This window comes from Theropithecus gelada, chromosome 5 (genome assembly GCF_003255815.1).
Source record: "Theropithecus gelada isolate Dixy chromosome 5, Tgel_1.0, whole genome shotgun sequence".
In the NCBI taxonomy this organism is placed as follows: domain Eukaryota; kingdom Metazoa; phylum Chordata; class Mammalia; order Primates; family Cercopithecidae; genus Theropithecus; species Theropithecus gelada.
In genome coordinates, this window is record NC_037672.1 from 166527429 (window position 1) to 166548233 (window position 20805).

Genomic DNA, 20805 nt, shown 5'->3' on the forward strand with positions numbered 1-20805 from the left:
GGCTTGAGCCACCGCGCCCAGCCTAAGTAAAGAATTTCTTAGTGTAAAAATAATAAATTCTGTATTCAGATAAAAAATGTTGAGATTAATGTGTGCTTCTTTTGTTTTTCCTGAATACTCTATAATATCTTTCTGGAATCCATTCCCAGTGCTGCTCAGTTAGTCTTACATTTTAGAGAAACTTTATAGATAGACAGCTGGTGTCCGCTGGGTTTCAGTTGCATTTCATGAAGATCTTCCTGTTTTCACTTTACCTTACATCTTTCCTCTTCGGAAATGTTTTCTAAGCTTAGCTTTGTTTTTTACTCTTACTTTCAACATTAAGAGGTTGGGAAACCTTAATAGCTGTGTTTTCCTCCTGGAGGCAGCATCTGGTGCCAGTGTCAGTGATGTGTGATATGAAAAATGCCATCCAGCGCCGTGGGGAAGTTCTGAGGGCCTTTAGAAGCTCCTGAAGTTTAAATCAGAAATTCACATTAAAAAGATTGCAAGAAATCCTTTTCATTTGATTGTTTAAGGCAATTTCCTTTACCGTTTCTTTAGGCCAGCCTGAGATCTTCTACAAGACCTTGAAACCTTATATATATTATGTATTTCCTCTGATGTTTCTAGATCGCTCTGAGTATTTTCCTGAGTCCTTTATATTAGCTCTAGACTTTGGGACCCCAGTCCCTTCCTATTTTCCAAATCTAAATCTACAGCCCCAGATGGTACAGAGATCTTTGGATTTTTAAGATATGATTTTTTTAAAAACCTCTCAAATACTGGCAGAACCTTTTCATCTTGTTGGGTTTTTTTTTAATGTTGGGTTTCATCTTGTTGGGTTTTTTTTCATCCTCTTGGGTTTTTTTTTAATGTACAAAAAAGTAGAATATTTTATCAAACTGTTTGATCTTCAGTTGAAATAATTCTAGTACATTTTAACGTTCACGTTAAAATATTGTCCTTGCATTGGCCATAGATATCCCAAAAGTGGGATTCTTCAGATAGTCATAATTTCATCTCTGAATAATTGTGGTTCCAGTACTTTACTATACAACAAAAATAGCTAGCATTATTGATTCCTTTCTATGTATCTAGTACTGTGGCAGATACTTTACTTGGACTTTAAAACTTAATTTCACAGTAATTTATTAATATGACCCTGTTATCCTCATTTAGAGATTAGGAAACTAGTGCTGAAAACAGCTAACTAACTTGCCCGAGACCACATACCTAGTTAGTGGCGGAACGTGGATTAAAATTCGTTTATCTTTGACTCCAAAGTCTGTGGTTTTATGTACTACATTACTGCCCTTGCGACTGTGTGGGTATATATTTGTGTGTATTCAAAACAAAACTCAAAACCATCCTGTAGCGTAGCAAGTTAGTGGCTAAGATGGAGCTAGAGCACCTGCCTCCTCAATTCAGTTCTGTTACTTTCTGCTGTACCTTTATATTTTTTGGTAAGACTTTTATTCTGAATTCAAAAAATATAATTAGATGTTAAGAAATTAAGTTTACCTAAATGTTAATGTTCGTACTGTAATGATTAATGTTAAGGTGTTATTCTGTTAGTGTATATGTAAATGGCAAGAATTCAGTTAGTTGAAAGCATTAAGGTCCCATAGTTTTGTGTAGACAAGAGGAGAGAGCATTGATATTTTTAAATTAAATGCTTCTTAGATACGTATGAAATGGATTAAAACATGTATATGAGTTTTAGATACATAGGTGTTAGTTTGGTTGTAAATGCAGGATCAGGACAGTCAAATAAATATGTTTGCATTCCTTTTAGTGGGGGGAAGAAAAGGAGTTTAAATTTGCTCCCTTTCCTCCCCAAATAAGCAGAGTCTACATTCTAATGCCAACAATTTAATTAAAACAAATATTTATTTATTTTTAATTCACCAAACTTTTATAAAGTATTTACTGGATGCCAGGCACTGTTCTGAGCACTTTCTATATATTTACTCAATCCTTAAGAGCTAAGTAGTATTATCACATTTCCATTTTAGAGAAGAGAAAACTGAGGCACGTAGAGATTATCTACCTGTAATCATACAGCAAGTAAGTAGCAGAGCCATGATTTCAACACAGCAGCCTGACTATGGAGTTCATGATCTTAACCATTTACAGCTTAATTCTGATTACTTATAATTTCTCTTCTGGAAATGTAACAATTGACCATTTGAAGAAATACTTTAGGTAGCCTTGGATATTTGCTGGATTAAAGTAGTGAAAGGAATACAGACTCTTGTCTAGGCGTGTTGGCTCACACCTGTAATCCCAGCACTTTGGGAGGTGGAGGCAGGTGAATCACTTAAGGTCAGGAGTTCGAGACCAGCCTGGCCAACATGGTGAAACCCCGTCTCTACTAAAAATACAAAAATCAGCCGGGCGCGGTGGCAGGTGCCTGTATCCCAGCTACTGGGGAGGCTGAGGCAGGAGAATCAGTTGAACCTGGGAGGTGGAGGTTGCAGTGAGTCTAGACTGTGCCATTGCACTCCAGCCTGAGAGACGAGAGAAACTCTGTCTCCAAAAAAAATAAAGGAATACAGACTCCGAAAAATAATTACAAATAAAACCCTAGTGAAATTATAGGTGTAGTTCGCTTCATACTGGTGGGAAGCAGACCACTACCAATTAATAGACTGGGGAGCCGGAGAGAGGACATGGAAGAGTGTCCTTGGATTTTTCTTTTCCTTTAAATTTTTGTAGAGGTGTTAGTTGGTGAGGCTGTAACTTGAGGAGCTGTTGTATGTGCTTTCAGAATGAGCCTCTCTAGACTGACAGTATTTTAGCAGTATTTCACAGGGCATAGGGTAGTGAAAATATAGGGGATCTTACAAGGTCTTCAGTTCCCTGCGTATCTTGCTAGGATTTGGAATAGAGTATTGATGGTGGAGCAGTTAGCTCTAAAATTTGAAGAAATGATATCCTATTTAAAAATAGCCACACATCCCAGTTACTGCCCTCCCCTCTTATCTACACAAGCCTACATCTTGAAAATTGTCTATATTCATTGCTTCCTCTTCTTTACACCCTATTCACGTTAGTATATCTGGCAAAAAAAATTTTTAACTGAATAGTAAATGCGTGACTGACCTTTCAATTAAAGCACAGGAGAAAGAAACAAATCTTAATAGAAGAAATGAATACTTGCCCTTTGCTTAGGGAGCAAGGAAACATGAAAATTAAGTTCAGAAAATCCATTTGGAAAATTCAAGTAACATGAAGAATTTTTATTTGGTATGTGTGAATTTCTGCGAAATTATGAAATAAGCCATATCCTCTTTCTAGGTGCTATCAGCTGCCTCAGCTGCAGGGGTTTCTGTAGCTTTTGGTGCACCAATTGGAGGAGTTCTTTTTAGCCTGGAGGAGGTAGGTGAAAAGAATACAACAATTAAAGCTATATATAATTACCATTGCAAATATATTTCACACATATTTCACACATTTCAGTTTTATAGGTGATGTAATAGGTAAAGACTTTGTTTTCAAATTTAGTTTTCTAAAGTCGTTTTCCACTAATTCTTACATAAAAAGTAAATGTTATTCATGCTCCATACCTGGAGGAAACGTTTGTTTTAATTTATTTATATATAAATATTAGTAATTATTTAAAATCTGACTTTACTTTGTTGACGTATTTAAAAGTAAGAAGTTGTGAATTTGACTTAATAGAGGACACGTGAAACAATCTATTTCCATTGGCTAATTTCTGTATTTTTAGCAGAGATGGGGTTTCGCCACGTTGGCCAGGCTGTTTGTGTGTGTGTGTGTGTGTTTTGTTTTTTTGTTGTTGTTGTTGAGATGGAGTTTTGCTCTTGTTGCCCAGGCTGGAGTGCAATAGCGCGATCTTGGCTCGCTGCAACCTCCGCCTCCCGGGTTCAAATGATTCTCCTGCCTCAGCTTCCCAAGCAGTTTTTGTTTAAAAAATTTTAATCAAGTCCTACGTTGTGTTTTAAAGTTTTTCCCATGTGATTATTTCTGATACAGTTACTGCTGTTTAAGGAAATAATTTTAGTCACTTCAGTGGATTATTTTGTTTTTGTTTTCTTTTCACATAAAAATGTAACCAGGAATTTTTTTTAAGTATTTTTTTGACAAATAATAATTGTTTATGTTTATGGGGTATAATTTGATGTGTCTATACATGTATACATTGTGGAATATTCAAATCAGAGTGATTAGCAAATCCCTTAGATATTTATTATGTCCTTGTGGTTGTGAGAACATTTAAAATCCTCTCTTTTAGCTATTTTGAAATATATAATACATATTATTAACTGTAGTCACTTTACTGTTAAATAGAACACCAGAACTTATTCGTCCTCTGTAAGTTCATACCCATTGACTAACCTCTCCCCTTTCCCTGTTCACTTCCCCAACCCCCAGCCTCTGGTAACCCCTATTCTACTCTCGACTTCTATGAATTTAGCTCTTTTAGTTCAAGAATGTTTTTAAATGTACTTTTTTCTTTAGTTGTTTGTATTCTTTTTTCTTTTTTTAATGTAGAAGAGGCAAATTAAATGCATTATAAGCTAACAGGAGTTGGTGATGGTACATTTATTTTTAACTACCATGATTGAATTGAAGGTGAAACTCATTTTGAAAATAAAACAGGGCTAGGTATTCTAAATATTTATTGGACATTCATGATCAGTTGATACTGTGAATTTGTAATGATGATCACGATCTCCAAAAATAATAATAACATCAATTTTTCTTATTACCATAAAATCCATTACATGTAAGTTATAACTACAGCAAAATTTAGAGCTAGGATATTTACCATTCAAGTTATAATATATCAGAAACATCTTATAAAATTAGAGCATTAATTTTTCTTTTCCTTTTCTTTTTTTTAGGTTAGCTATTATTTTCCTCTCAAAACTTTATGGAGATCATTTTTTGCTGCTTTAGTGGCTGCATTTGTTTTGAGGTCCATCAATCCATTTGGTAACAGCCGTCTGGTCCTTTTTTATGTGGAGTATCATACACCATGGTACCTTTTTGAACTGTTTCCTTTTATTCTCCTAGGGGTATTTGGAGGGCTTTGGGGAGCCTTTTTCATTAGGGCAAATATTGCCTGGTGTCGTCGACGCAAGTCCACCAAATTTGGAAAGTATCCCGTTCTGGAAGTCATTATTGTTGCAGCCATTACTGCTGTGATAGCCTTCCCTAATCCATACACCAGGCTAAACACCAGTGAACTGATCAAAGAGCTTTTTACAGACTGTGGTCCCCTGGAATCCTCTTCTCTTTGTGACTACAGAAATGACATGAATGCCAGTAAAATTGTCGATGATATTCCTGATCGTCCAGCAGGCATTGGAGTATATTCAGCTATATGGCAGTTATGCCTGGCACTCATATTTAAAATCATAATGACAGTATTCACTTTTGGCATCAAGGTAAGTGCTAATGTAAGGTGATATTTGGGTAATCATGGCATGTTCAAAACTTGTATGTGAAATGAGAGAGGTTGTTGTTTCGTAAGTGACTGAAAAAAGTACTTATCTTTTGAGTTTAATTTTAAGTAATGAAAAAGATAATTCCTTAGCATATGTTGTTGACCATGTTATTTGTTGCTATTTAACAAATTGCCCCCAAACCTTAAAGCAGCTTAAGGTAACTACTTATTTTGTTCTTAATATTGGGTCAATGACTTGGGAAGGGCTCAACTGGGCATTTTTTGCTTGTGGTGTTTCATATAGTTGTAATTAGATATGGCGAGGGCTCATCATCTCAAAGCTTCTTTCATTTCCTTTTTAAAAAACTGTTTTTGTGGGTACACAGTAGCTATATATAGTTTTGGGGTACATGAAATCTTTTGAGAGGGGCATGCAGTGCATAATAATCTCAGAGTAAATGGAGTGTCCATCACCTCAAGCATTTATCCCTTGTGTTACAAACAATCCAACTATACTGTTAATTATTTTTGAGTGTACAATTAAATTATTATTGAGTATAGTTCAAAGACGTCTTCATTCATGACTAGGCTGAAAAGATTCATACACCTGGGCTCCTGGGATCAATCATGCGTACTCTCTCTCTCATGCTTACTCCCGCTCTCTCTGTCTCTTTCTCTAGCTTTCTTTTTCCTCTCTGTGGTTTTTCTAAGGTGGTGGCCTCAGGGAATTAGATTTCTTGTATCGTAGCTCAGGATTCCCAAGAGGGCTGTTTTTAATGTAGCCAAAGAAGTCTTGCAGCATGACTTGCTTTATTCTATTCATTGAGGCAGTCACAGAGGCCCACCCACGTTCAGAGGAGGGACATACACTTACTGGGACAAGTGTCAGAGCATTCATGATCATGTTTTAAAACCACTTTTATTAGTTTCCTATTGCTGCTGTAATAAATTACCACAACTTAATGGCTTAAAAGCCATACAAATTTATTATCTTACAGTTCTGCAGATCAAAAGTCTGAAATGGATCTCACTGTGCTAAAATTAAGGTGTTCATAGGGCATTCTGGAGGCTGTAGGAGAGAGTCTGTTTTTTGCCTTTTCTGGCTATTAGAAGCTGTCAGCATTCCTTGGCTCCTGGCCCTCTGTTTGCATCTTCAAAGCCAGCAATGGCTGGTCAAGTCTTTCTCTTGTCTCATCACTCTGACACAAACTCTGCTAAATCTCCCTTCCACATTTGAAAAACCTTGGTGATTACTTTAGGCCCACCCAGATAAATCAGAAAATAATCTCCTTTTTTAAAGTCAGCTGCTTTGAAACTTTCTTTCTGCAACCTTAATTCCTCTTTGCCATGCAACGTAATGTAATCACAGGTTCTGGAAATTAAGTTGTGGACATCTTTGAGGAGCCGTTATTCTGCCGCATAGCAGTATTGGGTGTTAGCTTGAAAGGACACTGCAGACTCAGTTGAATTACTAGATCTATAAATACATGCCTTTTTCCGTCAAGAAATTAAGGCAGCTGGGCCTTATGCCTTGGGACGTTGCTTCTTTTGGATTTATAAAATAACAAAATTTGTTGATTAATGGTCCATCAGTAAATATAATTTCTCATATGACTGTCAGTGATATATATGGGGAAGCACATATCAGCTTATTCTTGTTCTTTAAATTACTGCCCCTGTACTTCATGTAATAGTATTTGCTAGTGATAATATGCTTTTACAGATGTAAATTAATGTGGAATAACAGCTTTGTTTCTACAAAATTAGAGTGGTATTAGTTTTTAGGTCTCTTTTCTCTTGTCCTAAGTCTGTAGTCCACTGAGTATCAAGAGTTAAAAAATAGAAAAGCCTGGCCGGGCACAGTGGCTCGCACCTGTAATCCCAGCACTTTGGAAGGCCGAGGCAGGCAGATCATGATGTTAGGAGATCGAGACTATCCCGGCTAACACAGTGAAACCCCGTCTCTACTAAAAATACAAAAATTAGCCAGGCGTGGTGGCAGGTGCCTGTAATCCCAGCTACTTGGGAGGCTGAAGCAGGAGAATCACTTCAGCCCAGGAGGCGGAGGTTGCAGGGAGCCAAATTCATGCCACTGCACTCCAGCCCAAGTGACAGGGAGACACTGTCTCAAAAAATAGTAAGTAGAAAATAATAACAATAATGATAGAAAAACCTTAAAGTTTTACCTTTTTTCTTAGGGAATCAAGTTAAAAGAGCTGTTAAAGCTCTTTTTTCTACCGTAAGTAAGTGTTGGGTAAATCCCAACTTTCTCACAGTCAATTGAACTACAAGAAGCTGGAGGCAGTTGGCAGGCCTTTGTTAAGTCCCACCTTTGACTCAGCTCTGGCTGAGAGAGTGTAAAACACACTTTGATTTTTTTCTATTGTGTATCATTTTAATGATCCTAATAGACTCAAACATGCCATCATTTTGAGTTTGACTCATTTCATATTCAGAGGAGTTTATTACTCTTTCCGTATTTTTTTTTTTTCTGAGACAGGATCTCACCTTTTCGCCCAGACTAGAGGGCAGTCTTGGCTCACTGCAACCTCTGCCTCCCAGGTTCAAGTGATTCTCCTGCCTCAGCCTCCCAAGTAGCTGGGATTACAGGTGTGTGCCATCACGCCCAGCTGATTTTTGTATTTTTAGTAGAGATGTGGTTTCGTCATGTTGGCCAGGCTGGTCTGGTACTCCTGACCTCAGGTGATCCTTTGGGAGGCCTTGGCCTCCGAAAGTGCTGGGATTATAGGCGTGAGCCACCGAACCTAGCCTCTTTCAGTAGTCTTTAAATAATCTTACTTATGGTGCTTCTTATCCCTATTTATTATCCTCATTAAATTTAATCAATAAATGTTCTCTTTTTAATTGATTCATATAAATAGAGTTGCCTGACAGATACAGGTTCAGTTCAGAGCACCACAATAAAGTGAATATCATAATAAAGCGAGGCACATGAAAGTCTTAGCTTCTTAGTGCGTATAAAAGTTCTGTTTACACTATGTTGTTGTCCGTTATGTGTACAATAGCATTATGTCTTTTAAACAAGTAGCACTTTAATTTAAAAATACTTAATTGCTAAGAAGTACTAATAGTAATCTGAGTCTTCAGTGAGTTGTAATCTGTTTTGCTTCTGTAGAGTCTTGCCTTGATATTGGTGCTTGCTGGAGGTAGGACTGGCTGTAGCAATTCTTAAGATAACAATGAAATTTGCCACATTGATTGACACTTCCTTTCATGAAAGATTTATCTGTAGCATGTGATGCTGTTTGATACCATTTTACCTACAGTAGAACTTCTTTTCAAAATTAGAGTTACTCTCTCAAATCCTGCTACTGTAAGCTTTATCAAGTAAGTTTATGGAAAATTCAAAATCTTTTGTCCTTTTAACCGAGTGTTCACAACATCTTTACCAGGAGTGGGTTCCACCTCAAGAAACCACTTTCTTTGCTCATCCATAATAAGTAACTCCTTATACATTTAAGTTTTTTTAATGAGATTCTAGCACTTCAGTCACATCTTTAGTCCACACTTATCATTCTAGTTCTCTTGCTGTTTCCACCACTCTGTGGTTACTTCCTCAACTGAAGTCTTGAACCCCTCAAAGTCATTCATGAGAGCTGGAATCATCAATTTCTTCCAAACTCCCATTAATATTAATATTTTGACCTCCTCCCATGAAACATAAATGTTCTGGATGGCATCTAGAATGGTGAATACTTTTTTGAACATTTTCAATTTACTTTGCCCAGATCCATCCAAGAAATTATCCGTAGTGGGTTTCCAAGTTATCAGGGGCGAATCCATACAGATCTTCAGCAACCTCAACTCTTGCCTTCTCAGAGGAAAGAATTCTACTGAGGGACATAAGGCAGAAAAACAGACTGAGGCAAGTTTTAGAGCAGGAATGAACGTTTATGAAAAAGCTTTAGAGTGGTAATGAAAAGAAGTTAAAATATACTTGAAAGAGGGCCAAGCGGGCATCTTGGAAGACAAGGGCCCCTTTGGCTTTGGACTCAGGGTTTTATATGTTGGCATACTTCCGACATCTCGCATCCCTATTCCATTGATTGTTCTTTCGGGGTGAGCTGCCCACATGCGCAGTAGCCTACTGGCACTTGGGAGGGGAGTGTGCGAAGTGTATTTACTGGAGTTATATGCATGCTTACCTGAGGTGTTTGTCGCTTAGTGGCCGAATGTCCCTAGGAGGTTGTATTTCAGTTAAACTCCACAATTTTGCCTATAAATGTGCGTGCCTGAGCCCACTCACCCAACTCCTGGGATCTTATCAGAAAGCTGCTGATAGCTAGTTTCAGGTGTTTCTATCTATTGGAAGACTGCCTTTCCCTGACACTGGCTGCAACCAATTATTATTTTAGAGAGACAGCATGAGAGCTATCTGACCATCATCCGCTGATGGTTGCCTGACATTCCTGGTGAGGTTGGGGGGATCCCTCTCCTGCCTAGCTCATGCCTGACTAGCTACCTGCTGTAACAAAAGCACTATCTATGGTAGCTGTAGCCATAGGAAATGCATTTCTTCAGTAAAACTTAAAAGTCAAAATTAGTCCTTAAAACAACATGAATCTCCTTGTACATCTCCATCAGAGCTCTTGGGATACCAGGTGCATTATTGGTGATGAGTAATATTTTAAAAGAAATCTTTTTGTCTGAGCAGTAGGTCTCAACAGTGGGCTTAAAATAGTCAGTAAACCATGCTGTAAACAGATACACTGTTATCCAGGCTTTGTTGTTCCATCTGTAGAGCACAGAGAGAGTAGATTAGCATAATTTTTAAGGGCACTAGAATTTTCAGAATGGCAAACTAGCACTGGCTTCAACGTAAAGCCACCAACTGCGTTAGCCCCTAACAAGAGAGTCAGGCTGTCTGTTGAAGCTTTGAAACCAAGCATTGGCTTTTCCTCTCTAGCTGTGGAAGTCCTAGATAACATCTTCTTCCATAAAGGCTGTTTCATCTATGTTGAAAATCTGTTGTTTAATGTGGCCACCATCATCAACAACCTCAGCTAGATCTTCTATATCACCTGCTACAGCTTCTACATCAGCACTTGCTGCTTCACCTTACACTTTTTTTTTTTTTTTGAGATGGAGTCTCGCTCTGTCGCCCAGGCTGGAGTACAGTGACACGATCTCAGCTCACTGCAAGCTCCGGCTCCCAGGTTCATGCCATTCTCCTGCCTCAGCCTCCTGAGTAGCTGGGACTACAGGCGCCTGCCACCACACCCAGCTAATTTTTTTGTATTTTCAGTAGAGACGGGGTTTCACCATGTTAGCCAGGATGGTCTCAATCTCCTGACCTCGTGATCCGCCCACCTCAGCCTCCCAACACCTTACACTTTTTATTTTATGTTGCAGAGACAGCTTCTTTCCTTAAACCTCATGAACCAACCTCTGCGAGCTCCCAGTTTTTCTTCTGTAGCTTCCTCACCTCTTTAACCCCTGATAGACTTGAAGAAAGTGAGGACCTTGCTCTGGATTAGGTTTTGATTTAAGGGAATATCGTGGCTGGTTTGATCTTCTGTCTAGACCACTCAAGACTTTCTTCATATCAATAATAAGGCTATTTTACTTTTTTTAAATCATTATGTGTTCACTGAAATAGCACTTGTAATTTAATTCAAGAACTTTTGAATTCATGACTTGACTGACTGCGGCTAGAGGCTGAGATTTTGGCCCCCCCTCAGCTTTCAACATGCCTTCTTCACTAAGCTTAATTATTTTTAGCTTTCTTGTTTTTTTTTTTTTTCTTGAGACAGAGTCTCACTCTGTCGCCCAGGCTGGAGTGCAGTGGCCGGATCTCAGCTCACTGCAAACTCCGCCTCCCAGGTTTACGCCATTCTCCTGCCTCAGCTTCCCGAGTAGCTGGGACTACAGGTGCCCGCTACCTCGCCCGGCCACTTATTTATTTCTTTGAGACAGGATCTCATTTTGTCACCCAGGCTGGAGTGCTCATTGCTCACTGTAGCCTTGAACTCCTGGGCTCAAGTGATCCTGCCGACTCAGCCTTGTGAGTGGCTGGGACTACAGGCATGCACCACCACACCAGCCTATTTTTTGTTTTTTGTTTTTTTTTTGTAGAGATGGGTCTTACTATGTTGCCCAGGCTAGTCTCTAACTCCTGACCTCAAGTGATCCTTCTGTCTTGGCCTCTCAAAGGATGGAGATTACAGGCGTGAGCCACAATACCTGGCCATTTTTAGCTGTTGATAAAAAGTGAGAGACGTGACTTTTTTTTGAGACAGAGTCTTGCTCTGTTGCTCAGGCTGGAATGCAGTAGCACCATTTAAGCTCACTGCAGCCTCTGCCTGCTAAGTTCAAGCGATTCTCCTGCCTCAGTCTCACGAGTAGCTGGGACTACAGGTGTGCACTACGAGGTCTGGCTAATTTTTGTATTTTTAGTAGAGATGGGGTTTTCCCATGTTGGCCAGGCTGGTCTCGAACTCCTGGCCTCAAGTGATCCACCCACCTCAGCCTCCCAAAGTGCTGGAATTACAGGCTTGAGCCACCACGCCCAGCCAAGAGATGTGACTTCTGCTTTCAGTTGAACACTTAGAGACCATTGTAGGGTTCTTAGTTGGACTGATTTCAATATCACTGGGTCTCAGGGAACAGGGAAGCCTGAGGAGAGGAAGAGAGACAGGGGAACAGCCAGTTAGTGGAACAGTCAGACCACATACAACACATTAAATTCACTTTCTTCTATGGGCATGGTTCATGGTGCAGTAAAACAGTTGTAACAATAACATCAAAGATCATTAATCACAGAGCACTATAACATATAATAATAGTGAAAAATTTCAAAGTATTGAGAGAATTAGCAAAATGTGATACAGAGACAGAAGCGAGCACATGCTGATGGACTAGCTTAATGCAGGGATGTCAGAAACCTCCAATTTGTAAAAACCACAATTGTGTTATTATTGTGTGAAGCACAATAACACAAAGCATAATAAAACGAGGTATGTCTATATCAGTCAAAATATTGGGCAACTCTGGTAAGTCTGTCCACTTAGCATCGTATCACTGAAGATGAATAGCACCTACCATTTTCATCATTCATAAATATGTAGGAGAACATAATCACATAATCTTAAAGTAAAAGACAGTGCTTAAAACTGAATCAGTTGATTTTTATGAAAAATACTTCATATTGTCCATTTAAAAATATGTATTTTTTAATTTCAGTAGCTTTGGGGTTACAAGTGGTCTTTGGTTACACGGATGAATTCTATAATGGTGAATTCTGAGATTTTATTGCACCTGTCACCCAATATTGTATCCAGAATATTGTCCTTTTTTTTTTTTCTTTTTCATTTCACCATGGACTAATGAAAATTTTGTTAGGGACTGACATTAGGGCACCCTTGAGCTAAAGGAAATAACTGTTGAGTTGTTTTCTCTTTGGCCTAAAGAATGTGGTTTATTTTGTAACTGAATTCATGGGATTGTTAAGGTACAAGATTTTGCTATAGTTTTATTTGTACTAGGATTTTGCTGTATTAATGTGAATAGAATCAAAAATGTTAGAAACAAATACATGGAATATAAGTTTCAAGCATGTGAGTAGAGGATCTCTGCCCCATTAAAAGTTCTGTTCTTGTTATAGGTTCCATCAGGCTTGTTCATCCCCAGCATGGCCATTGGAGCGATCGCAGGAAGGATTGTGGGGATTGCGGTGGAGCAGCTTGCCTACTATCACCATGACTGGTTTATCTTTAAGGAGTGGTGTGAGGTTGGGGCCGATTGCATTACACCTGGCCTTTATGCCATGGTTGGTGCTGCTGCATGCTTAGGTAATATGGCTGTGTCTGCCTGTGTGTGGATGTTTGCTAGTTTGAGAGAGCCAAGACAAAGTGGGACACATTCTTGCCTAATTGGTGGGCAGATTGGTTGAGTAAAGGAGGGTGCAGGGAGGAAATATTTTAACAGATAAGAAACAGTAGTACTATTAGGGTATTATTCAGTACCGGTTTTCTGTCTTACAACATTTGTTAATACAAGAATTTACTGGAATTAACATATTGTAATATAACTTAATACTTTATGGCAGAAGCCATCTAAGTACAACGTAAGCTTAATTTGAATCCTGACCAAAGAGGTCTTTGATTCTTTCATTGTTAAGGATCTTGGCTTACCTATAGCAACTATAGCTTGATACCTAAGATTAGCATTGCAACAAAGTTTCAGAGTAGCTTGACTTTGGTTCTGAAATGATTTAGTGTTAGCCTTAGTAACAGATGTATTTACCCATGCTCCATCATCTAAGCTGTACATTACAAAATGAGAAGAGGTAACTGTTCATTTTAATGAGAAGAAAAGCAAAATACCTACATTAAATACTTGAGTCTATTCAATGTCTGTTGGGGCAGGAAAAAATGGTTATTGCTTTTCATATTTAAAATGTCAGCTAAACTTTGGTTATAATATTAAATAATAGTTGCCATTTTGACCAGTTTAGTGAATAAAAATTATGTGATTATTGATCTTTTAAAATGTATTATCAATTAAAAGGGAAGGACAGAATCATTTTCACCGAATTAGCAAGTATTTATTAAGTGGCCACTTTTTTTTAGCATTATGCTAGATACAGTGAGTAATACAAAAAGAACATGGACCCAATCTCAACTCTAATCAAGTTGAGGAGACAAGATGAACACTGAGAATACAATAGTGAGGAATATTAACAAATATATACAAGTTTAAAAGAGTCTAAGTATGGTAGGAATATAGGGGAAGAAAGAGCTGAAGTACTTCAGAAAGAATAGGCATGAGCTTTATTTGAAAGATTAGCAGAATTTAAGGAAAAGGTAAGTTTGTTGAAGATTATAATGTGAAGACGAACTAGGATGGGAATAAATTTTGTATTCATAAGGCTTTGAAGAAATTGACTCTAAGTAGAGAGTACATTTTGGGTACTTTTGGGAAATGAAGTTGGGTTGGTGAGAAGGAACGGATTATGAAAAGACAAGAAACCTGATTAATGTCAGGATGATTTTATATTTGAAGTTGGTCAGATTTGTGGCAGTCCTAGCTTTGTCATTTTTAGTTTGATGACTTTGAGAAAGTTCCTTCTTGAAGTTTTAATTTTCTGTATAAAAAAGGAATAACAGCTGGTGATCTGCTAGGATTGTTTTGAGGATTACATGAGATAAAATGCATGTAAAGCTGTTATAATAGTGCCTGGTGAAATAAGTGCCTAGTTTGAAAAACAAGTCTTTGTAAACTGATTAGGACATGCCTGGCATAGGGTAGGTATGTAATATATGGTAGGATCTGTCTCCTTTCTATTTTTAGGTAAAAAACAAAGGGAAGAGCTTGAGCTTAATACAGTATGAACTGACAAGCCCTGGTAGGTTTTTGAGCAAAAGAGCAACACAATAAAACTAGTACTTAGGAAAGATTAGCCAGGGAACATGGCTTATACAGTGGTAATGGGGCCTGGAGTCAAGGAGGTCAGAGAAAATGGTATTATAATTAAGGAATAGCAGGCATGATGGCACATGTGTGTAATGCCAGCTACTGGAGAGGCTGAGGTGGGAGGATCATGGGAGCCCAGGAGTTTGAGACCAGCCTGGGCAACTGAGTGAGACCCCAAATCCTTAAAAAATACAAAGTAAAAAAGGAATAGTCATGAGGGCTTGGACTGAGTTGATAACAGTGAGACTCCCATAGGTAGTGTGAACACAGCTCACTGCGGCCTCAAGCCCCTGGCCCAAACGAGCCTCCCACCTCAGCGTCCAAGTAGCTGGGACCACAGACATACACCAGCGTGCCTGGCTACTTTTTTTAGTTTTTATTTTTGTAGAGACAGGGTCTCACTGTATTGCCCAGGCTGATCTCAAACTCCTGGACTTAAGTGATCTTCTGCCTTGGCCTCCCAAAGTGCTGAGATTACAGGCATGAGCCACTGTGCCTGGCCCAAATAGTTTTCTGTGGGTGGATATTACTTGCATCGTTAATGTAAATCAAAGGCATCAAAGTATTTTACTCTTTTTGAAAAAAATTTAGAGGAGAAATTTATTATATTAACATTCTACCCATATATGAGTTTAATTTGTAGATTGTAGCAAAGAAAACCATGATGTCCTTTACCAAATTCCTTAATAATTAGAATAATAAGCTTGTATAAGGCTTAAATTATGTCTTTGCTACAGCAGTAAACGAAAATGGCAAAATTGTTTTAGTTGATAAACTTTGATTTTTTTAAAATGTGAAATAAACAGGTTTTTAAAATGTTATTTTAATAGTCTTCTCTGTTATAAACAAAGAAAATTGGTGTTTCTCTAGATTTTATTAAAAGTAGTGATTATTGTCCTAAAAGAGGAGTAGCAGTTTTAGATGATATGCTTTTCCCTGACTGAGTTATATTTGCCATTTGGTTTTAACTGCCTACTGCAAAAATTCTAATAAAATGTAATGGTGAGGATCCTGTCCTTCCTAACCAGTGGGTGCTTGCTTTTTTCAGGTGGTGTGACAAGAATGACTGTCTCCCTGGTGGTTATTGTTTTTGAGCTCACTGGAGGCTTGGAATATATTGTTCCCCTTATGGCTGCAGTCATGACCAGTAAATGGGTTGGAGATGCCTTTGGCAGGGAAGGCATTTATGAAGCGCACATCCGATTAAATGGATACCCTTTCTTGGATGCAAAAGAAGAATTCACTCACACCACCCTGGCTGCTGACGTCATGAGACCTCGAAGGAACGATCCTCCCTTAGCTGTCCTGACACAGGACAATATGACAGTGGATGATATAGAAAACATGATTAATGAAACCAGCTACAATGGATTTCCTGTCATAATGTCAAAAGAATCTCAGAGATTAGTGGGATTTGCCCTCAGAAGAGACCTGACAATTGCAATAGGTACCCTTTCAAAAATATATATATGTATATATGAGATGGATTTCTGGAAGAAAGGAAAGCAATAAGCAATAACATTTAATGGGTTGGATTTGTGGGGGCAAGGGATGTTATTTTATGTCCCTTAAAATCTTCTGTTCTTTAGGAAAGGAAGGTATGCTTCAGTGGATGGTTTTCTGCTAAATACGGTTTTATCTTTTGATCTGGCATTGTACCAGAAATTGGAGTCAGATTCTTTTCCCACTCCGATAAGCCTTGATAGTTGATCTTGGTTATTCAAAATAGCATGTAATGTAAGACCTTAGCTAAATGCATTCAGTCAAATACATTCTTGTATTTAATAAAGTTGGCTTATTGGAATACAAGTTATTGAAAATCTCATCTTCATCAGTCTCTTTTTTAACACTGTTTTGCTTTATCAGTCTTCGGAGTTAGGATTATAATATTAATTTATAATAAATGATTTAAAGTGACTATCACTGAGATTTTTATTTCTGATCAAATGCCAGGTTGAAAAAATATAATGTATCAGTCCTGTTGTGTTTTATGCAGAATTTCCTGAAAGTACTAGTTAAAGGTATTAGCCATAGTATATTTCTTGGAGATAAACTTTCTACAGTTGTATTTCTCTAAAATTTGTTTTTCTCTTTACCTTATAGTCTTGCAGTATTGATGAGGAGGCCATTAAGACTTAATTTTTTTTGGTGCAATCTTATATCTCTTTCTCCAACCGCTAAAAAGTGACTGAGGATAGGTACATCGAGCCATTGCTTTGTTACTCCCCAGTTTTTAGTACTGACCCTGAATGGAAGTGTCAAGCCTTTGGTCTGTCTGAAAGGTCATTCCTGTGAGCATATCATCTCCCTTCCAGCTTACCCCTGTGGCCATTGCAAAAGGATTTAAAAATAATTTTTGGGCCGGGCGCGGTGGCTCAAGCCTGTAATCCCAGCACTTTGGGAGGCCGAGACGGGCGGATCACGAGGTCAGGAGATCGAGACCATCCTGGCTAACATGGTGAAACCCCGTCTCTATTAAGAAATACAAAAAACTAGCCGGGCGAGGTGGCGGGCGTCTGTAGTCCCAGCTACTCGGGAGGCTGAGGCCGGAGAATGGCGTGAACCCGGGAGGCGGAGCTTGCAGTGAGCTGAGATCCGGCCACTGCACTCCAGCCCGGGCGACAGAGCGAGACTCCGTCTCAAAAAAAAAAAAAATAATAATAATAATAATTTTTGTGCCATTTGAATGGCACACAACCAGACAGTGTATATGGGGGAGTGTTTCTCAAATCAAACTAGAAAGTCTTTAATTTGTAAGAACCATTAGGCAGAGAGAGAGAAAAGAAAGAAAAAGAAAAAAGGTCCTACAGAGAACAGCTTGTTTGGTTTGGGAACAGGCTATAGCTTTGAAAGGATTTTTCAAGGCCTAGCAATCCCATCATTCTAAATTTTACTTAGCTAATACAATAGTAGTTGCCAGCGCTGATGACAAAGTATTTTGTCATGCTTGGCTCCATTCAAGCATTTTAGTTTTTTAGCCATTACCATGGCTAGATCTAGTCAGAAAATAATATCATTGTTTAAGATTCCCATTCTCTAGTTTTTACTAGTAGCCAGCCAAAGAAAAGAAAAAGGAGGTCAGAATTTCAGTATTTACATAGAAATTTAGGGGGAAAAGGCCAGGCAGGTTTTTAAAGTGTGGAAATTAAGAACTATTCATTATCCCACTGATTGTGTGGATGTATTTTTTAAAGTTTCATCACTGTCTTGAGAGAGAGAATATTGAGATAGGAGATAATGTTGGTTTAAGGGAATGAGGGTACTTTCTGTAGGTGAGGTGTCAAGCCATGTCATCAGAAATGTTAGTCACATGACTTTTTAAGCACACCTTAAATGTTTTACCCATGTATGTTTTTGTAAAGTTTTAACTTTTAACTCTAATTTTTCCCAGTTTAATTTTTAACTGGGAAAAACAGGCCTGTATACTACATTTTATATATATATAAAATTTAAAATTACATATGTTTATATATGTAATTTTTATATGGGAGATATATATATATTCTCTATATATTAAAAGTACATATCTATATGTGAAAATTATGTATGTAAATATTTTATATAATTATATATAAATTATATAATTATATAAATATTAACATCACATTATATATAGGTTATATATAGAAAACCTAGTGTACAGGTCTCTATATAAATTAAAAATGTATGTATTATATATAGTTATATAATACATATAATTTATATAATGATAAATATTTTATTGAAGGACAAAAAAATTTCCATGCTGTCTCATAAAATAAGATGGTTGAAATATGCTAAACTAGATCGATTCCCCTGTTTCATACTAAAGCAGAATGTTGTAAAATATTAGATCCAAATGAGATGTTTCAGATTACTTAGGGCCATAACAGGAATGCTGAGACTTTTAAAACAAATGTCTGAGGCCATGTGTGTTGGCTCATGCTTGTGATCCCAGCACTTTGGGAAGGTGAAGCAGGTGGATCACTTGAGGCCAGGAGTTTGAGACCAGCCTGACCAACGTGGTGAAATCCTACCTCTACTACTAAAATCCAAAAAAATACATGAGTGTGGTGGTGCATGCCTGTAATTCCAGCTACTTGGGAGGCTGAGGCAGGAGAATCACTTGAACCTGGGAGGCGGAGGTTGCAGTGAGCCAAGATCACACCACTGCACTCCAGCCTGGGTGACAGAGCAAGACCCTGTCTCAAAAAAAAAAAAAAAAAAAGCCTGAATTATATCAGAAAATAAAAACTAATGTTGTTCTTTGTTTCAGAGGCCCTTGAATGAACAGCACCAAAAATATTCTTTTAAAAATGAAGAAAATGAAAATTGTAATGTTCTTTATTTCAAAGGCCCTTGAATGAATAGCATCAAAAATATTTTTAAATGGGAGGCCAGGGTGGGAGGTTTGTTTGGCACTAGGAGATCAAGCCCAGCTTGGGTAACATAGCAAGACCTCGGTCTCTACCAAAAAAAAAAAATTGGCTGAGTGTGGTGATGCCACCTGTAGTCCTAGCTACCGGGAACGCTGATGCAGGAGGATCCCTGGGACCCTGGAGTCCAGAGTGAGACCCTGTCTCTAAAAACAAACAAACGAAAAAACTGTATTTATGTAAAAGTAATACTTGTTTTTTACATTTTATTTATTTTTAATTGATAAAAATTGTATGTTTATGTCATGTGTATATTGTGGAATGATTAAATCAGGCTAATTAACTCAGATTTTTTTTGTGTGGGGAGAGTATCTAAAATCCCTCTCCTTAACAATTTCCAAATGAAATGAAAGATTAAAAGTAATTTATTTTTTTGAGACAGCATCTCACCCTGTTTCTCAGGCCAGAATGCAGTGGCACGATCTTAGCTCGCTTCAGCCTCGACTTCCCCGGCATCAGGTGATCCTCCCACTTCACTCTCCTGATTAGCTAGGACTACAGGCACGCACCACCATGACTGGCTAAATTTTGTATTTCTTGTATAGACAAGGTTTTGCCATGTTGCCCAGGATGGTCTCAAGCTCCTGGACTCAAACGATCTACCTGCCTCAGCCTCCTGAAGTGCTGGGATTACGAGTGTGAGCCACCACACCTGGCGAAAAGTGTTATTTTTTAAACGACAAATTTAAGTCAAAGAGATTGAATGTTCACTTCTGGTGCTTTGTATGTAGGAGAAACTTTCCATTAAATAATTTTTTAAAAATTTCTAAAATTACGTATTTTGTTATTAAATGTTTAAATCAGTATAATTTCATTGACGATATAATGTTTGTTACTTTGTCGGTGTTTAAGATTGATAATTGAGGTTAGTTTTAATTCAGAACGTTACTCTATTTAATATCACACTTCACATCTTTTTATGTTGTATATCTAATAATGAATTTTTTAGCTATAGTTATTATTTTTTTAGAGATGAGGTCTTCCGTGTTGCCTAGGGTAGACTCGAACTCCTGGGCTTCAGCAGTCCCCTCTCCTCAACCTCTGGAGCAGCTGGGATTACAGACGCGTGCCACTGTACCTGGCCTGCTGTAGTTCTTTTAATTCTTCTTTCAACTTTTATACTAGAGTTAGAAATGATTTACAAACCCCATTGTAGTTTTAGAGCATTCTGAATTTGACTATATATTTCTTGTGACAACTAAAGTTGCATACAAAAATTATAGAGTTTTACTCCCCCATCCACATTTTATACTATTGATGTCACACTTTACGTCTTATTTTGTGAATCCATTAATGATACTTCTAGTAGTTTTACACTCCACTATTCAGTTGTCAGACACCATTCAGTTGTTAGATTGTTATGAGCTTAAAGCAACTTAATGGGTATTTTTCAAAAATCATTTATGTCAGTTGCTAATGGACTTCTTTTCTATGCCATGATCCTTTTTTTTTTTTTTGAGACAGAGTTTCACTCTTGTTGCCCGGGCTGGAGTGCAATGGCGCGGCGTTGGCTCGCTGCAACCTCCACCTCCCGGGTTCAAGCGATTCTCCTACCTC

General features: G+C 37.9%; 1 protein-coding gene across 6 annotated transcripts in view; it reads left to right on the forward strand.

Annotated features, from left to right (window-relative positions):
* CLCN3 (chloride voltage-gated channel 3) overlaps positions 1-20805 on the forward strand; it is a 101329-nt gene that overhangs the window by 68683 nt on the left and 11841 nt on the right. For 4 of the 6 annotated variants that reach the window (XM_025384764.1, XM_025384761.1, XM_025384762.1 and 1 more), the window contains 4 exons: positions 3283-3363; positions 4854-5399; positions 13023-13209; positions 15882-16280. In XM_025384764.1, coding sequence (XP_025240549.1) covers positions 3283-3363; positions 4854-5399; positions 13023-13209; positions 15882-16280 — 1213 coding nt within the window. The remainder of the gene's footprint in view (positions 1-3282; positions 3364-4853; positions 5400-13022; positions 13210-15881; positions 16281-20805) is intronic. The other 2 variants (XM_025384763.1, XM_025384767.1) reach the window with 2 other exon arrangements.